Raw genomic sequence first — 26,819 nt, forward strand, 5'->3', positions numbered from 1 at the left:
TCCACCTGTACTTTCTATTGATTGGACATAGTTTGGAAAGGCACATGCCTGTGTTCCGCAGTTTGCACTGCACTGTCAGGACAAAAACCAAACAAAAATCTAAGACATGAGTTCCAAGGAAGTGTCTGATTGTCGCAGTTAAACTGTGGTAAGGCACAGATCAAGGCAATGGCATGAAACAACGCCTGAGGCTTGTCCCCAAGACCACAGTGGCCTCAGTCATTTGAAATGGAAGAAGCCTGGTGGAACCACAAACCTTTCTAGTGTTGGCTGTTTGGCCAAATTGGTGCAAACAACAATATGTATGAAATACAGGATCAATAATCACAGTACCATATAGGGCAACTCAAAGTGAGTGGATGTGCAAAAAGATGTAACGTAATATGACAAGTATTTAGCAGATATGCTTATAGTTTATATTAACACAACAATCACAGAGGTAACAGCCTATACAACATATTTGTTAAATACTGTGTTCTATCAGTAGACATTATTAAGAAATGTGAAAAAGTGCAATAGTGTGATTTAGTATTGTTATAGTATTCTGACAACAGACCTTTGTTGGGAGATATGCAGGGGAAAAAAAGTGAGTGATTAAATATCATTTAAGTGTGTGTTTGTGCATAAGGTAATGTAAGGTCAGTCTCTGGGAGCTGAAGAGTCTGATGGCATGGGGCCAGAAACTGTTTCACAGTCTGGTTGTGAGGGCCCAAATGTTACCGCTGGAACCGCTTCCCAGATGGAAGGAGAGAGAAGAGTTTGTGGGTCAGGGGATTTAGATCATCCATAATGCAGTGTGTGGTGTAAATGTCCATGATGGAGGGGAGAGAGACCTGGGGGATCTTCTTGCCTGTCCTCAATATCCTCTGAAGGGTCTTGTGGTCAGAGACAAAGCGATTTCCAAAGCAGGCAGTGATGCAGCTGCTGAGGAAGATGTCAGAGAAAACATATGACAGTTGGTCTGCACATAATTTTAGCACTCAGCCAGGAGTGTTGTCCCGTCCAGCAGCCTACCGTGGGTTAACTCTGTGCAACCACAATCAGACACAACAGCTGATCATTGAGAGGAGGGGCGGTCTTTCTTGCTGTGACATTATTTTGTACATTATACCATGCATAGAAGTCATTTGCACATCTGCAAGGGAGAAAATGTTATCCTGTACTTGGTGATGACCTTACTGTCCTCTATGTGTGAGCATGCTTTGCCTCCCTGATGGCCTGGTACAGTTTGGCCTTGCTTTTCTCAGGCCCACCTTATTACTTGCTCTGAAGGGTCAGGAGTCAGGAGTCCTCAGCAATGCATGTGCCTCAGCAGTTGTTCACAGCTTCTTTTTGGGGCATGTGGTGATGGTCTTGGAGATAGTAATGTCAATGTACTATCAATCTACCAGTGGATGGAGTCACACGCAGTTGCAGCCTTCCTAAAGATGCCCCAGACAGTGGCTCAAATTAGACCTGAAAGCATGGCTGGATCCAGCTGGCCAGGTTACCACCTGTTTCAGAACCAGTTTCGAGCAGTCAGTATGCTAGTGTTAGTATAAGGGGATGGGGCTCTGCCTGGTAGGTTGTTAGAGGGTCTGAGCAGTGTGGCGCCCCCCCAGTTGAAAGGAAACATACATCACTATGTTGGGGTGTATTTGTGTAAATAGGTTTCAGCATGTTCACCTCTCGTTTCAGTCTGCATGCTGATGGAACAGTCCATCTGAACAGTCCATCTAGGTATGTGTTCTATAATTCAAGTTCAAGTTCAAGTTTGGTTTATTTGTCACATACATAGACATACACAGTATAACTCGCAGTGAAATGGTTTGAAAGTGCTTTGTCCAAACTGAGGAAAAAAAAGCAGGGGTGTATAGGGAAATATATATCTATATATATACAAAATATATTAACAATGTATGTACAATATATGTATAATATGTTTATATACACAATGTACAATGTATATATGGATATGTATATATGTATGTACACAATGTACAGTTCCAGCTTACAATTTAATATTTACAGTTACATGGTGGTGGTGGTCCCCACAGTTTATCAGTTTCCCTGATTCAGGGCCCGAATGGCCTGTGGGAAGAAGCTCCTCTTCAGTCTCTCTGTCTTGGTCTTCAGGGAGCGAAAGCGCCTCCCTGACCTCAACAGAGAGAAGAGCCTATTGTTGGGATGGGTGGGGTCCTTCACAATCCTCCTGGCCTTGGTCTGGCACCGCTTGTAATAGATGCTCTGCAGGTCAGGAAGTTCCGTATGAGTGATGCGCTCTGCTGAACGCACCACCCTTTGGAGTGCTTGTCTGTCTTGCTTGGTGCTGTTCCCAAACCAGACTGTGATGTTCCCCGTGAGGATGCTCTCGATAGTGCAGGTGTAGAAGTTCCGCAGTACCTTGGAGGGCAGTCTGAAGTCCCTTAGGCGTCTGAGGTGGTAAAGACGCTGACGAGCCTTCTTTGCCAGGGAGTTGGTGTGGCGGGACCAGGACAGGACCTGCGAGATGTGAACACCAAGGTACCTGAAACTACTACTCTCTCCACGGTGGTTCCACTGATCCTCACAGGTTGGTAGTGCCGCTCCTGCTTCTTGCTGCAAACTGCAGTGGGTCCATGGAGGCTGGCAGTGAAGATGTGATGAAATCTCTGACTAGCTTCTCAAAGCACTTCATCGCGACTGATGTGAGGGCAAAAGGGTGGTAGTCATTGAGGCCGGAGGGTGGAGGTTTCTAGTTTGCTAATAGCGCAATACAGTTCATAGAGTGCCTCTTTAGCGTTGTTGCATGGGGGGGGTAGGGGGTGTATACCGCAACTATGAGTGCAGTGGTGTATTCCTGTGGTTAAAAAAACTGCATTTGACAGTCACAAGTTCCATGAGTGGTGAGCAGTGCTTAGAAACATTCCACTTGAAGTTTACTAAATGGCACGTAAGAGTCATTGGCAACATGCAAAAAAGATTCTCTAGACCGATGAGACGAAATTCCAACTTTTGAGGCAGAAAAGCAAGCACTATGTCTGGTTAAAATCATGCACAGTACATCTATTGGCTAATACCATCCATATGGTAAAACATGGTGATGGCATTTTTATGGAATCATGGTGATTCTCAATGTCAGGAACAGGGACACTGGTAACAACTGAGAGACATATTAGCGCAGCCAAATACAGGCACATCTTTGAAGAAAGGCTCTTCCAGAGTGAACGCAAACTCAGACTGGGGTGGCAGTTTCCCTTTCAACATGACAATGACCCCATGAATAAATCCAGATCAACACTGGAGTAGCTTCGGGGTAAGTCTCTAAATATCCTTGAGTGGCCCACCTAAAGTCTTATACCTGAAGATGGCAGTTCATAGATGCCATCTAGTCTGACAGAGACTGAGGATCTGCGATGAAGAATGGGATCAATTGCCCAAATACAGGTGAGCCAATGCTTACAGAGATGTAGCTAAAAAGACTTGCAGCTGTAATTGCTCCCAAATTTTGTGTTTCTTCAAAGTATTGAATAAAGGGTTGGAATAATTTGGTAAATAAGAGATATCGGTGTTTGATTTTTAATTCATCTGAAACTTTCTAAAAACATGTCTTCACTTTGGGTTGGTGATTATGTGTATGCAGATGGGTACAAATGGCAATTATATCCATGCAAAAAACTAAATCCAAAACACAGTGTGCCACGAGTCAAGTAAAGAGATCTGAATCCACTACATTCAAAGCTTTTTAACAGTGTGTTGTTTTCCATTAACTATAACAAGGGGAGAAACAGGCTAATATCATGCCACAAATAGGCCTGTTCCTCATTGCAGGGCTTTTCTCCAGTCTACATTTATTCTTTGTTCTAGCCCCAAACCCCCCTTCACCCAGGGTAGTAGAATGCTTCTTTACAGGAATGATGGGAAACAAACAAAACAACCTGGCATTGTGACCCAAAGCTTCTAAAACCCCCATACTTTAGAATAAAGCTTCAACTGTCAAACTTTCCCACGGTATGACAAGAATGCAGATTACTTTGAGAACTTCACAGAGCTTGGAGAGCATCACCCAAGTGGGAAATAAATGGAAATATTGCTTCATAGGGAATTTAACAGTCAAGCTTGGGAATTCTGCCTTCATGAGGTCATATTTACTAATGACATCAGCCTTTCAAATTTTTCTAATTGATATGTAGCAATTTCATGGGGAATATGATGTACAATAGGTTACAGACACATAGGCGCTGATTTGAGGTCTTAATGTTAGTAGTCTACATGGACTATTCCCTTGTCTCTTGTGTGTTTTAAATACATTTATTCTCAGTTCACTGATGCAAAGTATCTCAATTCTCTCCTTACATCATATGGGACCTTGGGGTAAAATTTGAATATGAAGTGATTTAAAATAAGCTACTCTTAACTCCTTAAGGACTTCACTGTTTGGGTAAAGTCCAAACTATAAAGCCCCACTGTACTGCTAATCACTCAAAAAGAGGCTACCATAAAGCATATGGTAAGTGAACACTGATGTTGATGAGAAAGATGAGACTTAAAGACTTAAAGGTCATAAGTGGCTAAGGTAATTAACTAAATTTGAGGTCAGTAATATGTAGAATACATGTAGTATACAGAAAATAGGCAAATGTAATGGTTGACTGACCTGTATTTATAGGTATTAATCTTTTGCTAAATATTAATATGGTTGAATAACCTGTATTTCTAAGTATTAATCTTTTGCTAAATATTAATATTTTTTTCTTCAGCATCTCTGTACAGGTGTGTTGCTGACAGTCGTGATGAGGATAAAAGTACATTTTATGTGTAGCACTCTTCTTTTAAGCTGCTTATTGTGGAGTGTTGTTGGTGTTGGGTTTTGCCACAGTGGGAAACTTGTGCAAGGTCTCCAGAACAACAAATTACCAATGGACAATGGTATGGCGGAGGGTTCATCGTTTCTAACCAGCGCAGCAGCTTTTCTACCTGAAACTAGTATGAAACACCTACACGTCCACAAGAATGATCCGAGGAAGGCGAGGAGGTTATCACCTGGAAAACCAACTTCACTGGACCTGACTTTCCACATGCTAAGAGAACTGATGGAGACATCAAGAGCAGAGAGGATGTCACAGAAGGCAAAGATAAACAAGTACTTGCTCAAAGCTCTTGGAAAGAGATCTTATAGTTAGTGTGAATGATGATGAAGCTTCTGTGTGTATAGGATTACACAGCCAGGTACGTTACAGATATCCTCAGTGTTACTCAATACTCATATTTATCAGTCTTTATGATCCTAAATTGTAGAATGTCGTAATAGCATAGCAATAAAGTACTTAAAGTGATTAAATGCACTTCTTGCATCAATTTCATTAAGAACAAACAAAATGAAATGTTCATAAACATTTATTTTACACCAGCAAATCAGATGTTAATTTTTCTTTCAGACATACAATAACCATGCTACAACATAAAGGTCTATTATTAATCTTCATTATTCCATGTATGTACATGAGACCTTAGCCATTTAAGTAGAAGTAGCATAGTTTCATAGCCACATCCAAATAACATACCATCTGAAACAAGGACAAATCTTTTAAAACATGTTAAAATAAGGTAATAAATAAAATAGAAAAAAAGCATAAAATTACCATTTCACTATATTAACACACATTTTCTTCTTTCTGAAGACTACAAGGAACTGCTTCCTGGTTGTGTTACTCAACTGCATTCAACTTAAAACGTTGCATTTTCCAACATTTCAGTGTAGAAGCCGTTAATAGGCATATCAGTATAATTCTGGAGGGGACAGGTAAATGCACAGGAAAGGAGCACAGAGGCAAACAACCATCAACAACCATCGAGAGCAAAGAAACAAGAGTGTTTATGTGTGTATGTGTGTGTGTGAGAGAGAGAGAGAGAGAGAGAGAGAGAGAGAGTGTGTCTGAGGATGCGTGTGTGTAGAGAACTGTGCTGACAAGATCAATGTACACAATTCAGTAAAACATGATTGCCATATAGCCTTTAAACTCCAAAAAAACAAGCAAATAAAAGAATATGGCTAGTGACATTATCATTACATTTCGGGTCTGATCATGGCCGGTGTAGATCAGTCAGTCAGTCACGTGACATTGGGCTGTCAACACCTTGGGCTGCAGGATTGGTAAGTGATACTCGAAATGGTTCATGTAAAAATGGACGATTTAGAAATGATAAACAGCTACATCTCTGTAGTTATAAACACTAACTCCCATGACTGAGTAAGGAAAATCTGTAGGAGCTTAAAGCACTTCAGTATAGTCGGGTAATATTGAGAAATGTAACTTGTTGGCTGAGTGCATATAGCCTGCACAGTTGTTCAGTGAGAGCATGTTGTTTTATTTCCTACATGGTATTTAGTGAGGGGGAAGAATTCCTGCCTGTCTGTACTGACAGGCATTTCCCTTTATTTGGCTTGGATAACCAACTGTAACCCAACAGCTTTGGAACTTCAAATGCCACCGATGAAAAATGAGTAAAGAGAATACCATGATAATGCAAAACCCAAAGAGTTGTCCAAGTCATTACATATAAACAAAAAAAAAAAACAACCAAAAAAAAAAACAAATTATAGAAAGATTAATATGGATGTGTGAAGTAATTCAAATTAGTTACTCAAAGTGCTTTCTGTACTAATCTGTGAGAGACTGTTGCAAAACTAGGTTTTGTGTTCTAATACAGATGCTATACATATGAACTTCATTATTCTCCTGTATTAAATGTATTAAACCTTAGTCCAATTTTAAAACTGAGAAGTAAATAGCAATAAAAGACATTGTCTTGCCCCGGAATAAACAACTTCCAGCTACCATAGGCAGTTTACTCACAATCAACATTAGCTCTTTGCGTAAGGGTCTCAAGCGACCACAGGAAAGGGGGAGGGGCAGTCTAGGTAACCATTGTCACATATCACAAAGATCAATAACACAGTATAATAATAAATATGAGCCAACAATTACAAAGTAAAAATGCACAAAATATACATATACTGTACATACACACAATGTGTGTATATTGTATATCTATATAAAAACATTTTATTCTTTTTCTTTCCTTCTTAGATATACATTTAAGATGTATAGTTAGATATAATGGAACAGTACATGGGTTCGTGTCAATGAGTCCCTTGAAATATGCAAAGAGAGACATCAATAAACCAGAACTAAACAAACAGAGCAATGCTAAGCCTCTGAACATGCTATAAATTCTAGGACTAAAGAACCTAACCAGGCCAGACAAAGACTGGCTAGTACACATACGAACATCCACACACTGCACAACCTTGATGTCAAAAGTTATTTTTAATTGGTTGACACACTAATTTTGGCTCAGCCTTTTCAGTTGGCCAACACCTCAACACAGCGCATCTATTTTTAACAGACAGCATAAATAAACATTAAGAAAATAGATATTCTGAAATGTGTGTGGCACCTTTGCATCACTTATGGGAAAAATGAGATGGAGAAGACTATGACAGAACTTGTTTCAGGCTCTCAGATAAGACAGCACGGGGCAGTCTAGACAGCCGATATGAGGTGGTCACTGAACAAAGACCTAAATCCCAAACTAAGGCTATCGATTTAACCAAATCTGTGTCAGGCTTCTCTCTTCTCAGAAATACAATGGAAGGATCAACAGCATGAGATGGAAAAGAAACCAAAAATGACCGTTAGCCTGGCCTTTCTTACATACATATGCACGTCAAGGGAGCTGGTTGCGAACTGCACTCGTGAACTACCCTTATCTTCTGACCGAACAAGTATACATAAATAAACTTAATGTTAAGTTAAAAGTATTCAACCTCAGCTACCGATGTGGGGAATCATGCTATAGTGACACTGAGCAGGTTTATCCAGAGGAGATGGGGTTTGGAAGGAAAGTTTGAACGTTAAGGGTCAAAAAACAGAGTACAACAGGAGAACGAACATCTGACAGATTTTTATGTTGTTTTTTTAAACTCTCTCTTTGTTGTTTTCAGGCTACACGGAGGCGGATGTATGCCACTCTGGAAGAATAACGGAAGAATGGGGCAGCGTATGTGAGGAACAAGGAAAGGGAGTTCTGACAGAGTTCAGCTTGTGTTCCACCATCACGGGCTTTTCTTATTTCCACCGCTGGCTTTTTGTTTTAGGCTATCGAAGGAGTTGATCCTCTGGTTGTTCCTCAGACCATGGGGATGGGGGCTGGGTTGGGGTAGGTGCAGAGGGGCAGGTGGAGGGCCACATGGTGGAGGTGGCAGAGGGCAGGGCCATTAGTTGAAGCCAGTGTCGGTCCGGTAGGTGGTATGAGGCCCGTCAGATGTAAGCTGGGTGGTCTCTGTGGCGGAGGGCTGCAGGACAATGGGCTCACCTCCACCTGCCTCTGTTGATGTATAAACAACAAGTGATTAAATTAAGAGAGTAGCAGATTAATGGCAAACACACATGGTACTTTAAAGAACAAATGCATCAGGTTTACATGACTTTCACTTTTCCATATTTGTGGTCAGTTAAGAAAATGACAACTAATTGAATTTAACTCCGTTCCATGCCTTAATATTAACATAATTGCCACAAAAAACCATAATTTTGTAAAAAAGCAATCTAACAAATGTACATGAAATCGTGACCCTCGGTTAGAAAAACTTTATAATTCTTAGATATGTGTACATCGCTGGACATATAATAAAACAAAGAAAGAAAAGTGCATTTCTCACACATACATGCGTACGCACACATCTGACCTCTCTCATCAGACTGCAGCTGGGCCTCCAAGTCTTCAGGAGAAACGTAGAACTCCTGATCCTGTCCTTCAGGTGGCCGTGGTTTGCACTTTCCACAGCAACAGTTACAGCAACAGCACAGACAGCAGCAGAAATAGCAGCCTGTAGCCAGCCCGCAGAACACAAACAGTGCCTGTAGGGGGAGACAGTGTGCACAACAAGACCAGGAAGAGCAGAAGAGATGAGGACGATCACAAAAGAGCATCAGTAGTTAATGGTCACCACAAGCAATTATATAAAGTACTAAATGAGGAAGAGCAAACTATCAAATCAGCCTGTGACATTAGGTGCAGCTACTGTGGTGTGACAAACTCCTCAAGTCTTGCCTGAACAAATAACACTTTAATCATAAATCACTTTACTTGCCCGTTGTATTCACATATGCATAGAAGAAACCTTTATAGCCGCTGGTGTCACGTCACGTGACTACACATATAAAGCTCAACGCTAATGAAACTTTTCTGTGCTAAATGTGATCTCACCTTGGCCCACCAGCTTGACAGGACAAAGTAAGTGTTGACGTTCTCTTCGCCGAACTGCTCGGCCACATAGAGGCCCAGGGAGCCGTACTTGTCGTAAATGTTGCGTTTGGTCGGGTCGTTCAGGATGGCATGGGCATTGTTGATCTCTTTAAACTTTTCGGCTGCCTCAGGATTGTCCGGGTTCTTGTCAGGGTGATATTTCAGCGCCAGTTTCCTTTGGGAAAGAATGCGCGACAACCGCGACCGGTTAGGTGAGGTGTTTATCGCAGCAGCTACTTACAGAAAAAGCAGTTGGGTGGTGGTCTGGGCCTCACCTGTAGCACTTCTTGATGTCATCGGTGGTGGCCAGCTTGTCGACGCCCAACACGTGGTAGAGGGACTCTCCAGAGGTGGAGAGGGTGCGCTGCCTCTGCTGCTCAGACATGGCGATTCACGTCCTCGACGATCTGCAGAGAGAGAGCGCTGTCTCATGAGCTGTGTGATAACCACTCAAAGCCTCATGCCTGCTTTGCCTGGACATGAAATGTTTAATAAATGTTTAATTGTGATTACTACAACTACATCTCTTGGATATCTGGTATATTTCAAACAAACAAAAAACACACTTTAGAACAATATTTGACTATATTTATTAGTGGTTATAAGAACATTAGTACAATATTTGTCTATATTGGTTAGAGTTAGCTAAAGCTTTTAATCCCATTAAGACCTTTTTATGTAATGACAGGAATCTCCATCATCAACAATAAACATTTTTCCCCCCCACTTTGCCAGGAACCCACCCCATCCACCGCTGAGCAAAACGCAGACTACACCTAATCCATCTGTTTTCAGGCCACTTGCTCCTGTGCTTTCTGTTGATCACATGGCGCTGGTGGCAAAAAGTCACAATTAAGTGTGTCGTGTGGACAGGTTTCACCAGGTATCTAGATCAGCCAAATGGACTAATTTGATTAATTGTGGTGGACACTATGTATGACGGTAGGGGACTGCAACCTGCGTGTGCACTCTGGCCTGTCCAAATGCTCAGGTGCAGGCACTGGGCAGGCTGAGAAATCGGCTAAGGAAAGAAAACACAACACATATAATCTGATGGGAAGTTTTACATTTTACACTGAAAATCTAAACAGCAGCCAGATTTTTTCATTTCTTATTTTATGAGGCAGCCTACCTTATCCAGAAAGTACATGAAATGTGGTCTTGAAAGAGGTTAGTTGCATTTGTCTTGTCTAACCATCATTTTGTCACCAGTTTTTTATCTTAGTGCAGCTAGAAAAGTTTAACCAAATTTATGATTTTGCCCTAATCTGGCTGTTTTTAGGGCCAGTTTTAGATAACTTTGGACAAGTTTTCTGGACCAAGATTAGTCCTAAACCTCTACAGAGAAGCACTTTTAATGGTGAATCACCACCAAAACTTAGTCCAATCCAATTCTGTGCTTATCCCCAGCTTACTTACTGACCCAGAACACAGCCTCATAAATAGGTTATCTGGACCCAATATTAGTTCAACGTCTAACATCAAACCAATGCTGGTGCAATATTTCAAATGCTGTATTCACATAATGCCAAATTTTATGCATGAACGCAGTAGAACAACTAGGAGACAGTAGAACATCAGCAACATAATAAACATAACCAATATTATCAACATCACACCCACAGATATCTCATAGGCTTTCTGAAGGCAGAAGGGCCATCTCAAAACCATCCATGGCCCCCACTCCGAGCCCATACACTTCCCCAACACTAGCCAGACTTTGAGCGCAGGTCACAGGGCGAGCCCAGGCTAAATAATGGAACTAAAAGAAACGGAGCATAACAAAGGGTCACATTTACACCACTTCTAAACAGTGAGCACGCAAAAGCACTTGCTCCCTGCCTCCTGCCCCGAGCCAGTCACGTGTGTTCCCCTCAAAAGGCAGGATGCCAGACGCTCTTATACTTTCCCAGGCTGTTTACCATCTGTGACATGAGCTGCCCTAATGCATAGTGGCATGCACAGTTTATTTCTCCTTGTCTGTGTCTCTGCTGGTAAGTTTTTTTGGGGAGTGACAGACCAGGCAATAAACAAAGCCCAACGGAATCCCAGATCACACAGAACTCTTGAACAGAGCCCCTCCACACACACTGAGAAGAAGACTCAAATTCCCTCCTTAACAAAGAAAGACCCCTATAACCCAGTTCTGCACTGTTGACACTGGTTAAAGCATCCAGTTTTGTGAATTGGTGATCATAAAAAACTGAAATGACACCAGTAAGCTTTTTTTAATCAAACTATCTTTGACAAGGAAACAACTGCAACAAGGCATGTATTTGCCAAAAAGAAGAATATTTAGTAAACATAGTTTTAAATCAAACTTTTTTTTTTTTGTTGCAAAATATGAACCTATATAATAGCAATTTACAATTATAATCAACTGATTACAGAGATCAGGATTGTCATTTTGATTAATATATAAATAATACAAAAAGCAATACCTATACTCAAGCAAGAATTTCAAATATATCCACAAAAAGGACTTCTTATCTTTCTATGACACTCCACACAGTGCCAACTAACCTGCATTGCCCTGATAACCACAGTAAATGAAACAGCACTGTTAGTCAGTCAAATGCAATATGATAACTCAGCCTCTACAACATATAAACACAGCTGCTTCTTTTCCATGTGAAATGGGCTGAACAAAGTCTGCTTTTACCAAGTACTGTGTTCAAATGAAATCATGAATCATCTCTAGAACAGCCAAAGATCAAATTTAATGCATTCATTGCTGCAGTTAAAATCACAGCTGAATCATTGTCTCCGGATGGCATTTTTCACAAGTGAGTCTTTTGGCTTGAAGCAGTTGTGTAGGCTGTCAAACCTGTAACAAATCTGGATTTGTCTTTTAAAAGCCCAGAGTCAAGTTTACTGGTCTAGCTCACCAACACAGAAAAGCCCAAAGCTTGCAGCAGCAATATCCTACACATCAGCAAGATTTAAACACTGAAGCCACTTACATTAATTAGCTGTTTAAATGAAAGATTGATCAATATTGCAACAATCTACTATAAACCTCCTAATCTGACAAAAGAGGATCTCAAGCATTTTTTATTAATTTACTATATACAGCGCATGCTGAAGGTTTTCAGTCTCTTTCAAGTTTATCACATTTTGGTTTGTTTCAGATTCATCTTAAAATGGCTTGAACTATTTTTTCCCTAATCAATCTATACACAATACTCCACAGTGACAGTAAAAACCTTATATATATATATATATATATATATATATATATATATATATATATATATATATATATATATATATATATATTTGTACATTTATTTAAACATAAATCCAAATATTCAATTTAAGCATTATAAGTATTCACAGCCTTCACTTAGTACTTAGTAGAAGCTTTGCACCTTTTTATTGCACGATATTTTATTCTTTTATTTTTAATAAATGTACAAAATATTCCAAAAACATGTTTTTGCTTTTTCATTGTGGAGTATTGTTTTAGTCTGAAACATACCAAAAACCTGAAACGGATTGAAAACCTTACATACGCATTGTACGTGTCCAAGTTTAAGTAAGTCTCCTCACTACATGGGTTGGACTTCATGTTCAGTAGAAATATACAGGGATGCCTATAGAAACGAGCTCAAAATGATACTACTCTTTGTATGAATCGAAATTTCTGCACAGTGGGTGAACTAACAAAAATTACGTTGAACCAAAGCTACTGCCCCTAGCCATGGTCAACTGCAAATCAGAAATCTTTCAGCTGGCATGCTTGCCTGGAATTCAGCAGCATCTACTGGGAGACACAGCCACAACTATTTAGCATCCCTTATGAGAATAACATGCTAGGTGCATATAGTGAGCATACAGTAAACTGGAAGACTCAAAGGTGTAGCATGGCTAAAATGTAGAACACTGCTTCTGCCTAGCATACAAAGTTTGTTTCAGAAAACACCTGGCAAGGAATGCCAGTGCTATAACCCATGCATCAGTTAAAGGAAAGAATTTTGGAAACAATAAGTTATACAGTGTACGAGTGGCATTAGAGGGCTTAGACATTTGTTTTCCCATGTCTACGGCTGATAGTGTAACAGCATAAAGAGTAATCAGGAAATAAGGAAATCAGAAATGTCTACATGTGATTTACAAATTTCAAATAAACTGCTTTTCCTGTTTCTTGCGGATCCTGACTTCGGCCAATCCTGCTGAGTCAATGACATTACCAGCCCGGTGCAGTGATCAGAGGAATTACCCATTATTCATCAGCTGACTCACTGCTTTTCTGTCGGCTGTTTCTTTAGCGCTACCTTTCACTTGCAGAAATCAATACTGATCACAGGCCATTCCACTCAGGAACAGTCACTCACTATACATAACCCTAACCTGGTAGAAGAGACACCTGCTTCCTAAGCCCACTTCTCAGTAAATAGGCTTGAATGATCTAAACAGCCTAGAGATGCCCACTAATACCCATAGTGGAGCTGAAGCAGTCTATTAGGCCTTGATTAATCATCATGTGTGACTTCTAAACTGGGATATTTTCAGCACTATGTTTCAATGAGTCAATTTTGGATTTTTTTTCCCAATTTTGGACTGGCAATATTGACAAAAATCTTACAGGACCTAGAAATTACAACGTAGTGTTAAGTATCAGCACTAAGGTCAGGAACTTAAGATTTAGTACATGAATGTGGTAAAAGCTGTAAAGAAAGGGTGTTAGTGTATCACAATAAAAGATATATGCTTATAGTTTTTGACAACCCTCTATTTACACAGTATTACAATGCTATATCTTAACATTAGGTTATAAACTAAGGCACCAAATAAAAATACACACATGTGAGGAAATCACCCATGTGAGTATTGTACGGTGTTAGGCAATTGCAAGTCTGGAAAGGTTTGGGCAAGTTTCAAATTATCACAAGAGGTTCTAGTGTCTCTCCACTGAGCACCCTTCAGCTGACTCTCCTGTTTCAGCTAGTTTACTCAGCCTTGTCAACCACTCATTCCCCTACCAATACACATGGTTACTGTGCGCAAGAATGAAAAGGAACTGTGGGATGTGAGCGCAGGGTAAGTAGCCTTACTGTGCAGAACTGACAAGAGAGAAATTAGAATGCAAATGTTTTGTTCCATTTTACACTTGATGGATTTAGTATGATAGAAAAGCAACAAAAGGGAACTATTGCCAGGCATAATGCGGGCATTACCGCATTTCAAACAAACAGCGGTTAAATGTGTGAAAGAAACCTGATTTCCAAATGCATTGCCAGTTAAGTCTCAACCTGGAAACAGTTACCGGGTGCGCTTGTCCAGTATATTCGAGCATCCTCCGTGAAGAAAGATGCGAGCTCATACGAAAGACGGGATGCTACGATGTCTGAATGCCGGGGTTTTTTTCTGGATCTAAAAGAAAATCTGTAGCGTTAACATTGCTAAAAGTATAAGCAGAAAATCGTTCCGATGCCGGGGCGCTGCTTTTGGACGCGAGAAATGGCGCACTTGTGCCATTATCCTCGCGTTTTAAGCCATCTCCATTTGGAAACGAAGGGAAAACGGGCAAATGGCCCTACCATTCATTCACCGTGAAGACACGGTCCAAGGAGGCTCACGGATCTGAAATCACGACGACTGTGGTTACAATAAAAAAACGAGCAAATATTCTGTAGAGTTAAACATGATATATATATATACTTACAAATTTTGTTCTACCATTTTAACTGAGGATTACTTTAATGATTGGATGGGATTTGGAGCCGCTAATCTCTATCTTGCTAACCGCTGCATCATATGCGCGCTGTGCACAGGCTAGCAGTGCGCTCCATAGCATCCATGTTGGTTAGCCTGTTAGCTTAAGTCTATCGTTGCACAGAATAAAGAAACGTTATGTAGCCAAACAACAAAATATCTTAAGGGCAGTGAAAATCGTTTATTATGAGGCACAGAAACTGCTTAAGCACATGCACTCCTTACCGTTTTGTCGGCTCGACAGACTGCGTCTTGGTATGATTTCAGTGCGTTAATACTGATGTCAAACGTGTGGTCGCGTCCCCGGGAACGGCGCGCACACGTACAGGAGCGGTCGGATGCAGCAGCAGACCTCGCTCGGCTCCGCCCCTCGCCAGGCGCGTACTGGCGTGCGCGCCCCCCTCGTACCAGGAGGGCGCAAGAGAGTCTGGCGCACGATTCTCAGGCATAAACCAGTTTTACCTCCATCCCAAGCGCTAAAACGTTTCTTGCGGAGTACAGTTCTATATAGAAAATTTTGACTGTTACTTATTGAATAACATATGGCAAAACAGCCTGTTTTGTTTTTTTTTAATATGAAATCAGAAGGCTGCGAACGGCTCCTAAAACAGGCCCCTAGATGGCTGATTAAAGTTGCCCTATATTATTGTAATGATGCACTTATGTTAGAAGCAACTCTTAACAGTCGATAAATCACAGTAATATTCAGTAAAATTATCATGGTTGAATTAACATCCATAGTGATGAATTAACACATGCACTCTTGATTTAAGTGGGGTCAAACATACGAGAACACGGTAATAATTTAAAACTGGGCAAAAAAAAATCCTATTCCACATGGCATCCAAAAGGCATTCGGCTCTTGAGCATTGATTGCATGGGTTAGGATTTATATATTCAAAAAGACTTAAAAGCTCATCACAGAACTGATGAAAAACATTGCCACACAAACAATACATGAACCAATCAGATGTGATTTATGGATTGTAGTTGTTTGTAGAAATGTGTTTAAATGATATCCCCATTTAGTGACAAGCTTACTATACTGAATAAGTTGAACTGACAATATTAATGACGATATTAATTCTGAATTATTTTGATATTTAATTATGTTGTTCATTTAAGATCATGGTCAGACTCCTTTTATTTAAGCCAGCATGTTATAGGTCCTGTTCAAGATCATGGGTGTACACGTCATCTCATGGTTTTCTTTTGCTGAAAATGTTGAAATCAAAGAAATTGTTTTCTGAGACCGCCTGCCTATAATGTGTAGTTCAACCTGAACTTCAGAACATCTCTTGAGCATTCACTCTATCTACAGATGCTTAATTTGCAAACACTATTTTAAAATCTCCAAATGACTACTGCTCCTCAGCTCCTCAGACATATAGGAGTTGGTTCCTTCTATTCTTCAGGCTCAGCTGTTCTGGACTCAGTTGCCCCTTCAGAGTCAGAAATGTTAGATTTAAATCACAACCTTGGTTAAATGTCTCCACCAGGGCTAATGCAGGAAGGATAAGATAAGATAAGATATAAATGTCATTTGAAATTCTTAAATTTTGTTTTTTTAAACTGTAAGCAACTGTGAGATCAGTAAGAACAGAATGTTTCAGACATAATTTCAGAAAAATTGCCACAGACCAAAATGTCTGTTTAATCAATTCAAATCAAAATACCCTTCCTTACAAAGGTCCCAAGGATTCTTCAAAAACTTTGAGGGTGTTTTAAAATTTCCTTTTGTGAAAAGTTGAAAATCTAAATATTGTACACCTGCTACTAATAATTTTTCAATGTTTAAGAATTTTCAACCTTTTCTTCCTCTCAAATCATCCAACATGGTATTCCACTTCTGCTATTGTTTCCCATCTTGGCTTTTTAAAAGAGACATGAGACAATAGGGCAAAATATAGGGAAATGTTACAAATGAGATTTTATAGAGTGGTAGAACTCCTACACGTTTTAAACATTCAGTGGTTCAGTCATTTCTAATAAAGCCACTTCTGAATGTAGGAGTGCTGAATAACTTTTGATCTCAAAACTATAATTTCTGGCTAACATGCTGAAAAAAAAACATCATATCTTTTTTCTCATGCAACATGCAAACTTTGAGATAATTCAATCAGCTGTTAGTGTTTTCTAAAGAACTGAGTCTGCTGTTTTGAAGATAGCTAATGATCTCTTACATGTTGCAATTCTGGTGATTGTTCTGTCATGATTCTGTTGAACTTAAGTGCTGCATTCAACACTGTTGATCATGATATTCTCATAAAGAACCTAAAATACTGGATTATAATTTAACATCGGAAAATCTTTATTTACATCTTACATTATGGCACATGGAGATCCAAAGGGTCCATTTTAGGGCCTGCTCTATTTTCTATATACATAGTTCTTATAGGACATATACATAAACATGTCATTTTATTTCAGTGTTATACAGATGACAAAAAGTCTTGTGCTTGGAAAAAAGGCTCAGTGAGTGTCACAGATATAAAAAATTAAATAAGCAACAGTTCTACAACTAAATGGAAGTAACATGGAAGTTACTGTCCAGAATCTTTCTGAAAAATCTGGGCTCTCCCTTTTTAAAAATCAAATTATTCCTTTGGGTCATTTTTGGTACCAAGTCCTATCTGATGAGCGAATCAGTGCTGTGGTTAGCAACAGCTACTTATGTAATTATGTAAAAAGTCATTAATAAATTTGACATCTCAACTGGACTGTTGCAATGCACCATGTCTCTGGGTCAGGGAGATATTCATTTCCCTTCACAACTATCACAAAATGCTGTAGCAAAATGATTAACTGGTATGTAGAAAAGACATGGATGGGGACACAAGCCTGTTCATTGATTATTAAGCACTTTGGTTTTAAATGTGCCACACCAATAAGATTGACTATCTTATCTATGTATTTATGCTTAAATGACTGTTAAAACTGCTTTAGAAAACAGTTCTCTTGGTGTTTCTAAAGCACCTTTAACAGTCCTTTAAAAGTTCTCAGTCCTATCAAATTCACAGAAAAACTATATAAATAGCCACATGGTCATTTGACCCAAGTTATTAGGAAGGTCTTCTATTCTGAAGTTCAGCTTTACTACTGGGAGTCTAATGAAGCTGGAGATTTGTTCCAACTTTAACCAGCTCTTTAAGGTCTTCAGAAGCATATTGAATATTAGAGACAAAGGGACTAAATGTTCGTAGCTCTCCAGGATTTTTAATTCATTTTTACATAGCATTTGTGAATAGTAAATAAAGCGTTGTCTGTGATACGCTGTAGGTGTATTAAATAAACAAGAGAAGCCTTAATAGAGAAGACTCTCTGCTATCTCTCAAAGTCCTTTCTCTCTAAAATGCCACCCACTGTCTACTAACCGACATCTTCCATAAGAAACATAATTTAATTCAATTTAAACTGAGTGCAAAATGTTATTCCGAGGAGTGTTTGATCTCCATGCACCACATGGCCGTGTAAATAAAACAGTGATGGGTTTCATTGGATTCTGCACTGCTGCCACCACTTGACAAAGCAAGAGCTTGCAATAGAGGCTAAAAACACATAGTATAAAGTAGGTGATGACAATATGATCTGAAGAACAATCTATTTAATATATAAAAATGAAGGCACTTACAATATTTTTATATAATTATGTTGGGTTACAAGCAATCCATTCCATTTTATATACAAGACACAAAGTGGCAAATTTATGAAGGTACGAGATGGGTGTCTCTAATAAACTAGGTGGTGAAGATCTAAATAATAAAAGGTACTTTTTAATCAAAACATTTTGTGAAGTAACATTTCATTGGGTAAACACTTCAGATTTTACTATGCACATACTAACATTATGTTTTGGTTGTGCAGTGATTTCAAAACACATAATTGGGTGTATGCGAGAGGTAAGGTCATGCTGTGTCAGAGATGGCAATGTCTTATTCTAGCTGACGACATCACAGTGCGATATATATATATATAAATATAAAAGTACAATTGTTTACATGAGGACTGCTTCTGAACCAGGGCTGTAACCTGGATGAAAAATTTTAGCAAGCTCTATATTGTGGAAATTATATACATTTAGTAAGATCTATATTGAGGACTTATTTCACATAAAGTAATAATAAATATAATCACCAGATACATGAAGGCCTGGTTTTGCACATCCCAGTCACCTTCACGTTTAGCACGTCTCTGTTGCCTTGTTTTCATGACACCCATGAAGTACTTGTAGGAACATGTGGGAAATTATGCCATTACCTTTTTTCTTTGTTTACAATTTTTACATTTCATCTCACTCTATCCATTAATAAACCGTTATTAATTTTACATAAATGGTTTTGGCTCCAGTTAGACTGCTTGATTTTATTTAGCCAGTTATTTCACTTTGAAAAATAATTACTTATTTAACTTATCAATTTTATTAACTTTAGCTATGAATTAAAAGAAATTATATTTACCAAAATATTTAGCAGAAAATAAACACTCAAATCTACACTTTATTTAAAACGTATAGCTTCATATTGGTTTTGTTGTGAATGTTCTTATTTTATACCGAGTTCATACATAGTTCAGCCTACCTCTCGCAGTCTCTTTCCCTGTACATTATATGTAAATGGTCATGTCTCAGAACCCCCCTCCCCCCTCAAAATTTGAAAATAAAAATGTGTTGTTAAAGCCTGTTCATTAATAGGAGTATCAACACAAATCATTCGTGTTTTTGGCAATTAACGCTAGCTGACGTCTCTTCAGTTCAGCGCCTGGCTGAAGAGGCTATTTTGATGGTAAAATATTGTATGCCATTAGGTTACTAGTTGAGCACTTAAGTGTAACAGATATTCATGACCACTGCAAGCTGCTCTGAAGTCAGTTGAGAACCGGTCATGTCATTGCTGGCTGAGAAATCTTGCAATGTATGTTAAACTCGACCAGAACATTACCAGAACTTCACCATTTCCACATTCAGGTTCATAATTAAATATATAAGGGGAAGAAAATGTGCTCCAAAATGAGGTCCAGACCTTGGTGGACTTCATAGCTGGTTGTGACCCTTCTCTGAACCCTGCAGCAAAATTTCTCAGAAAAATTATGACTGTCGTTTATTTCTCTAGATCAGTGGCTATATGGCCTTGGTTATTTTAGTGTAACTTGCAAAATATGATTGTAAAATGTTTGCTGAACAAGCATAGCTCTGCTTCTGTCTTTCGCTGATTATCCTTAAAATATAAGCAGCATTACAGTCCAGAGAAGAAAGGCTCTTTGTTTTGCATGCAAGAAAAAATCTTTTACTTTCCTTTAAAGAAGTTATAGCACAATCTAAAGGGAAAAAAAGTGGAATTGATGTAATCTTTTCTATTTAGCATAAAAAAGACAGGATATACAAAGAAAAGTTTAAAATATTTTTGCCTCTAATATTTTCAGCATTTGGCAGACTTCTGTGCAGAGGAACTTACATATATTCATCTGTATGACAGTATGTGTGCTCCCTGGAAATCAAACCCTATAAGCAATTGCATATGTAAACAAAATTGTTGTGTTATTACTGTTTAGCACAGTGTTTAGTACTGTTGTGTTTAGTACATACCTATGGGTAGATGATGTGTCCATACACAACAGGTTCATAGTGCAAACAGAAGCCCATGTCCACAGAACACACAACTCCAACATGACTGAACAGACATGTAATGACTGCCCCATAGAAATACAGGGACGAAAGTGAAATGTGTAAAGTGAAAACGATTTGAAAAGCAGTTACTAAAAAGCATACATTTTAAGGCAATGAGGCACAAGGGAAAAGAGGAAAGAGCCATCAGACCATTTTGTCTGAAAGGAAATAGTTTATTGTACCTGTAAATCTGACTTTAAAAACGGGAGATGTTGAGGAATGTGCTCATGAATAAATAAACTAAAAGTCCCCATAATGCCTAGCATGAATAAACTTTAACTTCAGCAGCAAGTAGAATCATGAAATAAGGAGGCAAGGTATGGCCAACTTTTACAAGGCATGGTGGCTTTGTAGTGGCTACAATGACAACACAAATATGTGCACTTAAAGTAAAAATAGCTTATGCTGTGGAAGTCTAAAACCTCCAACTCCACCCAGTGACCTGCTTGAAACATTCTTCCTTTTGAACAGGCCTGCTTGCATTCCAAGTGAAAACCCAACAACAGAATCAGTCACACAACTACAACAAAAAGAGCACAACCTAGCCTAAGCAAGGCCCAGCATTCAAACAAGTCTAACATAAGAGAAGACCTCGCCCTCATCCCTTCAGCAATGCACAGCAAATCAGTGACAAAACAGACACAGATTCAGTGTCTTTTTCCAGGGCAGGCCTAACCAAATGAACGTTATAAAAGACAGCTTCACACTACCAAAAATGTTCTTATATTAAAAAAAAAGACGACGACTTAAATACTTAAAAACTGTGAGCTGTTACCCGTCTAACTTGGGGCCTATTTTAGGCATAAAATCTGCACTGAACAACTATGAGTCAAGACAAAATTACTGGACAGAACACAAAATGCTAGTACTTAAAATCAAGGTGGATTCTTTGCAAAGAAAAGGCTAACATTTCAGAGCTCTTTTTCCTTCTGCCAATGGGATGCCAGAAAATGTCATTTTTATGAATGCTGATATTTACTTTTTGAATAGAATAACTTCTCTCAAAAATAATACCATATACAGTTAAGTTAGTTCTCTTATATGAGCATTAAATTCATTTTATATAATTTATATATATATATATATATATATATATATATATATATATATATATATATATATATATATATATATATATATATATATATATATATTGTGTCCAGTCACTGACGGTTTTATAAATACGGTGGGGGGTGGCATAGGTGTCCAATGTTGACCGTTTCTACTTGGGGTCCTCGATTGTGCCCTTGCTAAGGTCTGTCATTTTGGGGTATTTGACCTTTTTCTGGTCCAGTTCATTCTGTGCCCATAACAAGAGCTTCAGCAGCTTTGCCAGTTTGGGTGTCGACTCCCTGTTCTCATAGTCCAGCACCGCCTGGTTGACCTCGCTCCAAACCTACAAGAAGACACCATTTGTTCAGCATGAAGCTAGCGGGGTAATCAGAGGGCACCACAGATGTGCTTTCTATACACGATGACGCCACCTTGTGGACAAGAAGCAGAGCTGCTATACAATTAAGAGATGCAAGACACATATCCGTTCTTTACGGCTTATCTGTTACTTGAACTAACACACACCTTCTGCCGCTGCATCATGTTAAGCAGGTCCCCGAAAGGTGACTCCTCGGGATTGTCGAAAGCGAGTAGTGCCAGCGTTCTCTCCATCTCGGTCAGACACTCTCGGCTCTCCTCACCCTGCTCGGCCAGCTGCGACTGTGCAAACTCCAGCGCTGCCTCCGTCTCCCGCAGGCGGATCAGCTCGATCAGATGCTGCTGCTGCACGAGTGGGAGGACATCCAGAATGACACAGCCCATGTTAACCAGATTCATTGGGGAGGAGGTTAGTTCATGGGGGAGCGCATGGATTTTCCTGCTGGCTTTCCAAATAAGTAGCAGTCACAACAAACTTCTCCCGGGTGATCAGGAGACTGGCATGAAGTGGAGGGGTCTTGCACCACCCTGGAGGGGTTTATTCTGCATATCATCCTGTGTCTTACTCAGCTTCTTAGCAAAGAAATATACAGACTAAGTAAATGCAATTTCTCTAGCCTCACCCAGGCCTGCTTGAGAACAGGTGTGGCAGTAATCAAGAAATCACTTAAACAGGACCTGCCTGAAAAAGTGAAGTAGACCAAAAGATCCTCAAAAGATAGACAGCATGCTGCGATCCAAAGAAATTCAGGAACAAATGAGATACAAAGTAAGTGAGATCTATCAGTCTGGAAAAGGTTATAAAGCCATTCCTAAAGCTTTGGGATTCCAGCAAACCACAGTGAGAGCCATTATCCACAAATGGCGAAAACATGACAGTGGTGAACCTTCCCAAGAGTAGCTGGCTGACCAAAATTACCCCAAGAGCACAGTGATGACCCATCCAAGAGGTCACAAAAGACCCCCACAACAACATCCAAAGAACTGCAGGCCTCACTTGTCTCAGTTAAGGTCAGTGTTCATGACTCCACCATAAGAAAGAGACTGGACAAAAATGGTCTGCATGGCAGAATTCCAAGATGAAAACCACTGCTGAGCAAAAAGATCAAAGGCTTATCTCAGTTTTGCCAGAAAACAATCCCCAAGACTTTTAGGAAAATACTCTGTGGACTGACGAGACGACACCTTCCAAAAGGTTTATATGCCATTACATCTGGTGTAGAAGTAACAGAATTTCAGAAAAGGAACATCATACACCACCACCACCATATTTTACTGTTGGTGATGGTCTGAGGCTGTTTTGCTGCTACAGGACCTGGAACACTTGCTGCGGTAAATGGAACCATGAATTCTGCTGTCTACCAAAAAAAAGTCCTGAAGGAGAAGGTCTGGTCATCTGTTCAAGACCTCAAGCTGAAGCATACTTGGGTTCTGCAGCAGGACAATGATCCAAAACACCAGCAAGTCCACCTCTGAATGGCTTAAGAAAAACCAAAATGAAGACTTGAGAGGCCCAGTCAAAGTCCTAACCTGAATCCGATTGAGAGGCTGTGGCATGACCTTTTAAAAAAGGCGGTTCATGCTCGAAAACCCTCCAATGTGGCTGAATTAGAACAATTCTGCAAAAATGAGTGGGCCAAAACTCCTCCACAGCACTGTAAAAGACTCATTGCCAGTTATCGCAAACGCAGTTGTTGCTGCTAAGGGTGGCCCAACCAGTTATTAGCGGGGCAATCACTTTTTCACACAGGGCCATGTAGGGTTGGATTTTAATAATAAAAACCTTCATTTAAAAACTGCATTTTGTTTACTTGTGTTCTTTGTCTAATATTTAAATTTGTTTGATGATCTGAAACATTTAAGTGTGACAAACATGCAAAAAAAAAAAAAAAAAAAAATCAGGAAGGGGGTAAAACACTTTCACACCACTGTAGATCAGAGGTCCATTATTCAGAAAGAGCAGAACTCTGAATGTTTACCTGCAGGTGGAAGTACAGGTAGCGGTTTGTGTCTAGGAGCTCAGGATGAAGGCTGTTGATGAGGGAGATGGCCTCCTGAATCTGTCCCTTCAGAATCATTTCCCTGATCTTTATCCTCTCGTCCAGTGAGTCCAGATCCACAGTGGGCTCAATGCCCGACTCCACCCGGAACTTCTCTGCAGCTTCTTTAAAACCCTCTGTGGAGCCAAAATGTATTTTTTAATTCATGTATGTGCATTGCATCTGAAAGTGCACACAAATGAACTTGTAAAATAAAAGTCAAAAGATTTGCCCTACAGATTTACTGCCACAGTTTAGATTATAAAATCAACACAAACAGAACTGCAATGCACTACGGATCAGAATACTGAGTGCACAGTTCCAGTGGATATCTGCATTTGTGCAGTACACATTGCAGAGTCATGCATATATGCTTTGAGCTATTAGGTGAAAAGCACCCACCACATGAATCAGAACGGTGGGTTATTGCATGCTACATGATTAGAGGAGGCCGACAAAAAGACGCGCGCACAAAGTAAAATCAAACTGTCACTAATACACACATACCCGTTACTAAATAGTTCATGATGAGACGATTCATATCTGCTCTCTGAATGTGCACGTTGTTAAGTTTTTCCATCCATTCCTCCTTTGTAATGTCTTCCGGCTTTTCCGCATAGCTCATCATGAATACCCACGTCACTCGGGTGTCAATCTGCAACTTCAATGAACAGAAATTAAAAATATCCATCATCATAACAGAAGAATTTCATCGGATCTTGTAAATACAGGCGAATGCCTCGGTTACCTCCAACATAGCTGTTAAAACCCGTTTAGGTACACGGGGGTTCTTTGGAATATCTGGGCTGTTTCTTTCTGACACTAAATGACTGTAAAGGACGGAACAGCAGTGAGATCGTTCGTATTTTCGCGGTGTTTTCTCTCCCGTAAACGCAACATCACAAGCTACCTGGTAGGGTGTTAGCCGGCTGAAGATAAGCGATTCTGAATAACGCTGGCCAACACAGTTATAACCAAATATATATATATATTATACAACTAAATTGACAACCGAAGTGATCAGATCGCTATTCTGAGATTGTTATTAGCACTGTAAAGAAATAATAACCGCGGCCTTGAAAGGAAGCAAAACATTGAAGCCTGAAACTTGCATTCGGGCTTTTTGTGCGCTTGAATTGACACTTGACTTTCTCGAATGACTGAAGATAAAGTGCATGCTTAAACAAGCTATTAACCGTTAATTTATATTGCCTAAACATGCAAAACATCCAGCTAAGGCAAAATACTTACAAATAATTCTTTGCAATGGCGGTGGGCCTAGGATGGAGATCACGCGATAGAGGGTTGTTGTCCATAACGAGACTTTAGATGAGCTATGTGATTGGTCACTTCAATGACGTCATGGTTGCTGTGGCAAAGCTACCGGTGGTTGCCAGATCATGTCACAAGCGCGTTTCATCCCGTGAATGGTGAGAAAACCCAACCAATACAGGGAAAAACAATAATTTTTCAGGTGGCTGCATCGTTTTGGGATTCTTACCTATACCATTTCAAGAAGTCCATTTAAATGTGTTAGGCTACTATGTTTAATTGGCTGGATAATACAAATCTAGCCACTGCAATAAAACACATTTCTCATTATTTCTCACTGTGACCTTTAATTTGAAAACTCCCCCATATCTTTTTAGCTTCACACACACACACACACACACACACACACACACACACACACACACACACACACACGTATATATATATATATATATATATATATATATATATATTTCCAATATTGACTATAAATTTAGTATAGACTAAAAAGGGACTCAAAGGGACTCTTTTGCCCTTAAAATAATATTTAAATATTAAAATCGATTGCATATTTTTTCCCTTATCTGTTATAATCTGCTCTGATCTGAGTCTTCATTATTTTTTAAACCCTAACTGTAACAAATGCATGAAATTCTTGAGAAGTCAATAAAGAATTTGCTTGATCGCTCGTTTGAAACTGTCCATATGACGTTAAACGTCATTAATCCTCTCATTTCATAATACACATTGCTGATTCAAAACAAATACTGAAATACAGGCGCAAAACATGTTTATGCCAATATGAGCTTGACGGCGCTTTTATAACAAGGCGTTTCATGTTTACTGGTGAAACCCCTATATAAATATGACAGAATAGGGACATTGTATTAAGATTCTTCTGTTGTCCATTGTATATATTATCTGTTATTTTAACAACATTGTATTTACATTGTGTAACACGATGATAATGATAATGCTTGATTTTGGCACAGTCCGCAGAAATGTTAACAGGCAAAACATTTACTTACTTAATTACATCCTAACTGATATTGTTGCATAATACCTATTGAACATTATATCTGTTGGACAACAATTAGAATAGTATTTGGAAATGAAAAATATATTATTGTCCTATTTTTGCCATTGGTTTGCATGCTGATATCGAATCCTGATTAAAGTTTATTTAAACATCTAAAACTAAGATTTACGATTTTATTTATTAGGGTTCCATTTAGTTTTGTTTTATGTACACTTGTAACAATTTTGCTTTCCCTTTTTATCCAGGAAAAAGGTGTCATTAAAATCTATAAAAAATACCATCAACCCCGCAGTTGAAATTCGCACGCACGAAAAAGTGGGTCAGCACGAGACTCCAGTTTTGAATATGAATATGATGAATATTTTAGAGTAATGTGTTTTATTCCTTG

General features: G+C 39.3%; 2 protein-coding genes across 9 annotated transcripts; both read right to left on the reverse strand.

Annotated features, from left to right (window-relative positions):
• Positions 1-5,337: 5,337 nt before the first annotated feature.
• dnajc5aa (DnaJ (Hsp40) homolog, subfamily C, member 5aa) lies at positions 5,338-15,362 on the reverse strand. 5 transcript variants are annotated; one of them, XM_027012843.3, is made up of 6 exons: positions 15,214-15,327; positions 14,540-14,646; positions 9,546-9,677; positions 9,232-9,445; positions 8,711-8,882; positions 5,338-8,349 (listed from the first exon to the last, which is right to left on the reverse strand). In XM_027012843.3, the coding sequence occupies exons 3-6, from the start codon at positions 9,653-9,655 to the stop codon at positions 8,240-8,242; spliced, it is 606 nt and encodes a 201-aa protein (XP_026868644.1). In that variant the 5' UTR covers positions 9,656-9,677; positions 14,540-14,646; positions 15,214-15,327; the 3' UTR covers positions 5,338-8,239. The 5 variants fall into 5 exon arrangements, with proteins under 5 accessions (XP_026868644.1, XP_026868643.1, XP_026868645.1 ...); XM_027012842.3 differs by lacking the exon at positions 14,540-14,646 and having other exon boundaries at positions 15,214-15,362; XM_027012844.2 differs by lacking the exon at positions 14,540-14,646 and having other exon boundaries at positions 8,702-8,882; positions 15,214-15,362.
• A 5,440-nt stretch (positions 15,363-20,802) lies between these two features.
• gid8a (GID complex subunit 8 homolog a (S. cerevisiae)) lies at positions 20,803-25,449 on the reverse strand. 4 transcript variants are annotated; one of them, XM_027012846.3, is made up of 5 exons: positions 25,372-25,449; positions 24,628-24,781; positions 24,061-24,257; positions 22,229-22,426; positions 20,803-22,046 (listed from the first exon to the last, which is right to left on the reverse strand). In XM_027012846.3, the coding sequence occupies exons 2-5, from the start codon at positions 24,746-24,748 to the stop codon at positions 21,873-21,875; spliced, it is 690 nt and encodes a 229-aa protein (XP_026868647.1). In that variant the 5' UTR covers positions 24,749-24,781; positions 25,372-25,449; the 3' UTR covers positions 20,803-21,872. The 4 variants fall into 4 exon arrangements, with proteins under 4 accessions (XP_026868647.1, XP_026868649.1, XP_081563988.1 ...); XM_027012848.3 differs by having other exon boundaries at positions 24,628-24,775; positions 25,372-25,433; XM_081707862.1 differs by lacking the exon at positions 25,372-25,449 and adding an exon at positions 24,869-24,941.
• Positions 25,450-26,819: the final 1,370 nt, after the last annotated feature.

Source organism: Electrophorus electricus, chromosome 25, assembly GCF_041902795.1.
Source record: "Electrophorus electricus isolate QZ-2024a chromosome 25, ASM4190279v1, whole genome shotgun sequence".
Lineage (NCBI taxonomy): Eukaryota > Metazoa > Chordata > Actinopteri > Gymnotiformes > Gymnotidae > Electrophorus > Electrophorus electricus.

Coding starts and splice junctions, on each gene's coding strand:
- dnajc5aa (XM_027012842.3), bottom strand. CDS start 9,655: ATGTCTGAGCAGCAGAGGCAGCGCACCCTCTCCACCTCTGGAGAGTCC. Junction 8,883..9,231: donor TGTCAAGCTGGTGGGCCAAG/GTGAGATCACAT, acceptor CTCCCCCTACAG/GCACTGTTTGTGTTCTGCGG. Junction 8,350..8,710: donor GCTGCAGTCTGATGAGAGAG/GTCAGATGTGTG, acceptor ATACATCAACAG/AGGCAGGTGGAGGTGAGCCC.
- gid8a (XM_081707862.1), bottom strand. Junction 24,258..24,627: donor CATGAACTATTTAGTAACGG/GTATGTGTGTAT, acceptor TTGGCTCCACAG/AGGGTTTTAAAGAAGCTGCA. Junction 22,047..22,228: donor ACATGATGCAGCGGCAGAAG/GTGTGTGTTAGT, acceptor GTCTTCTTGTAG/GTTTGGAGCGAGGTCAACCA.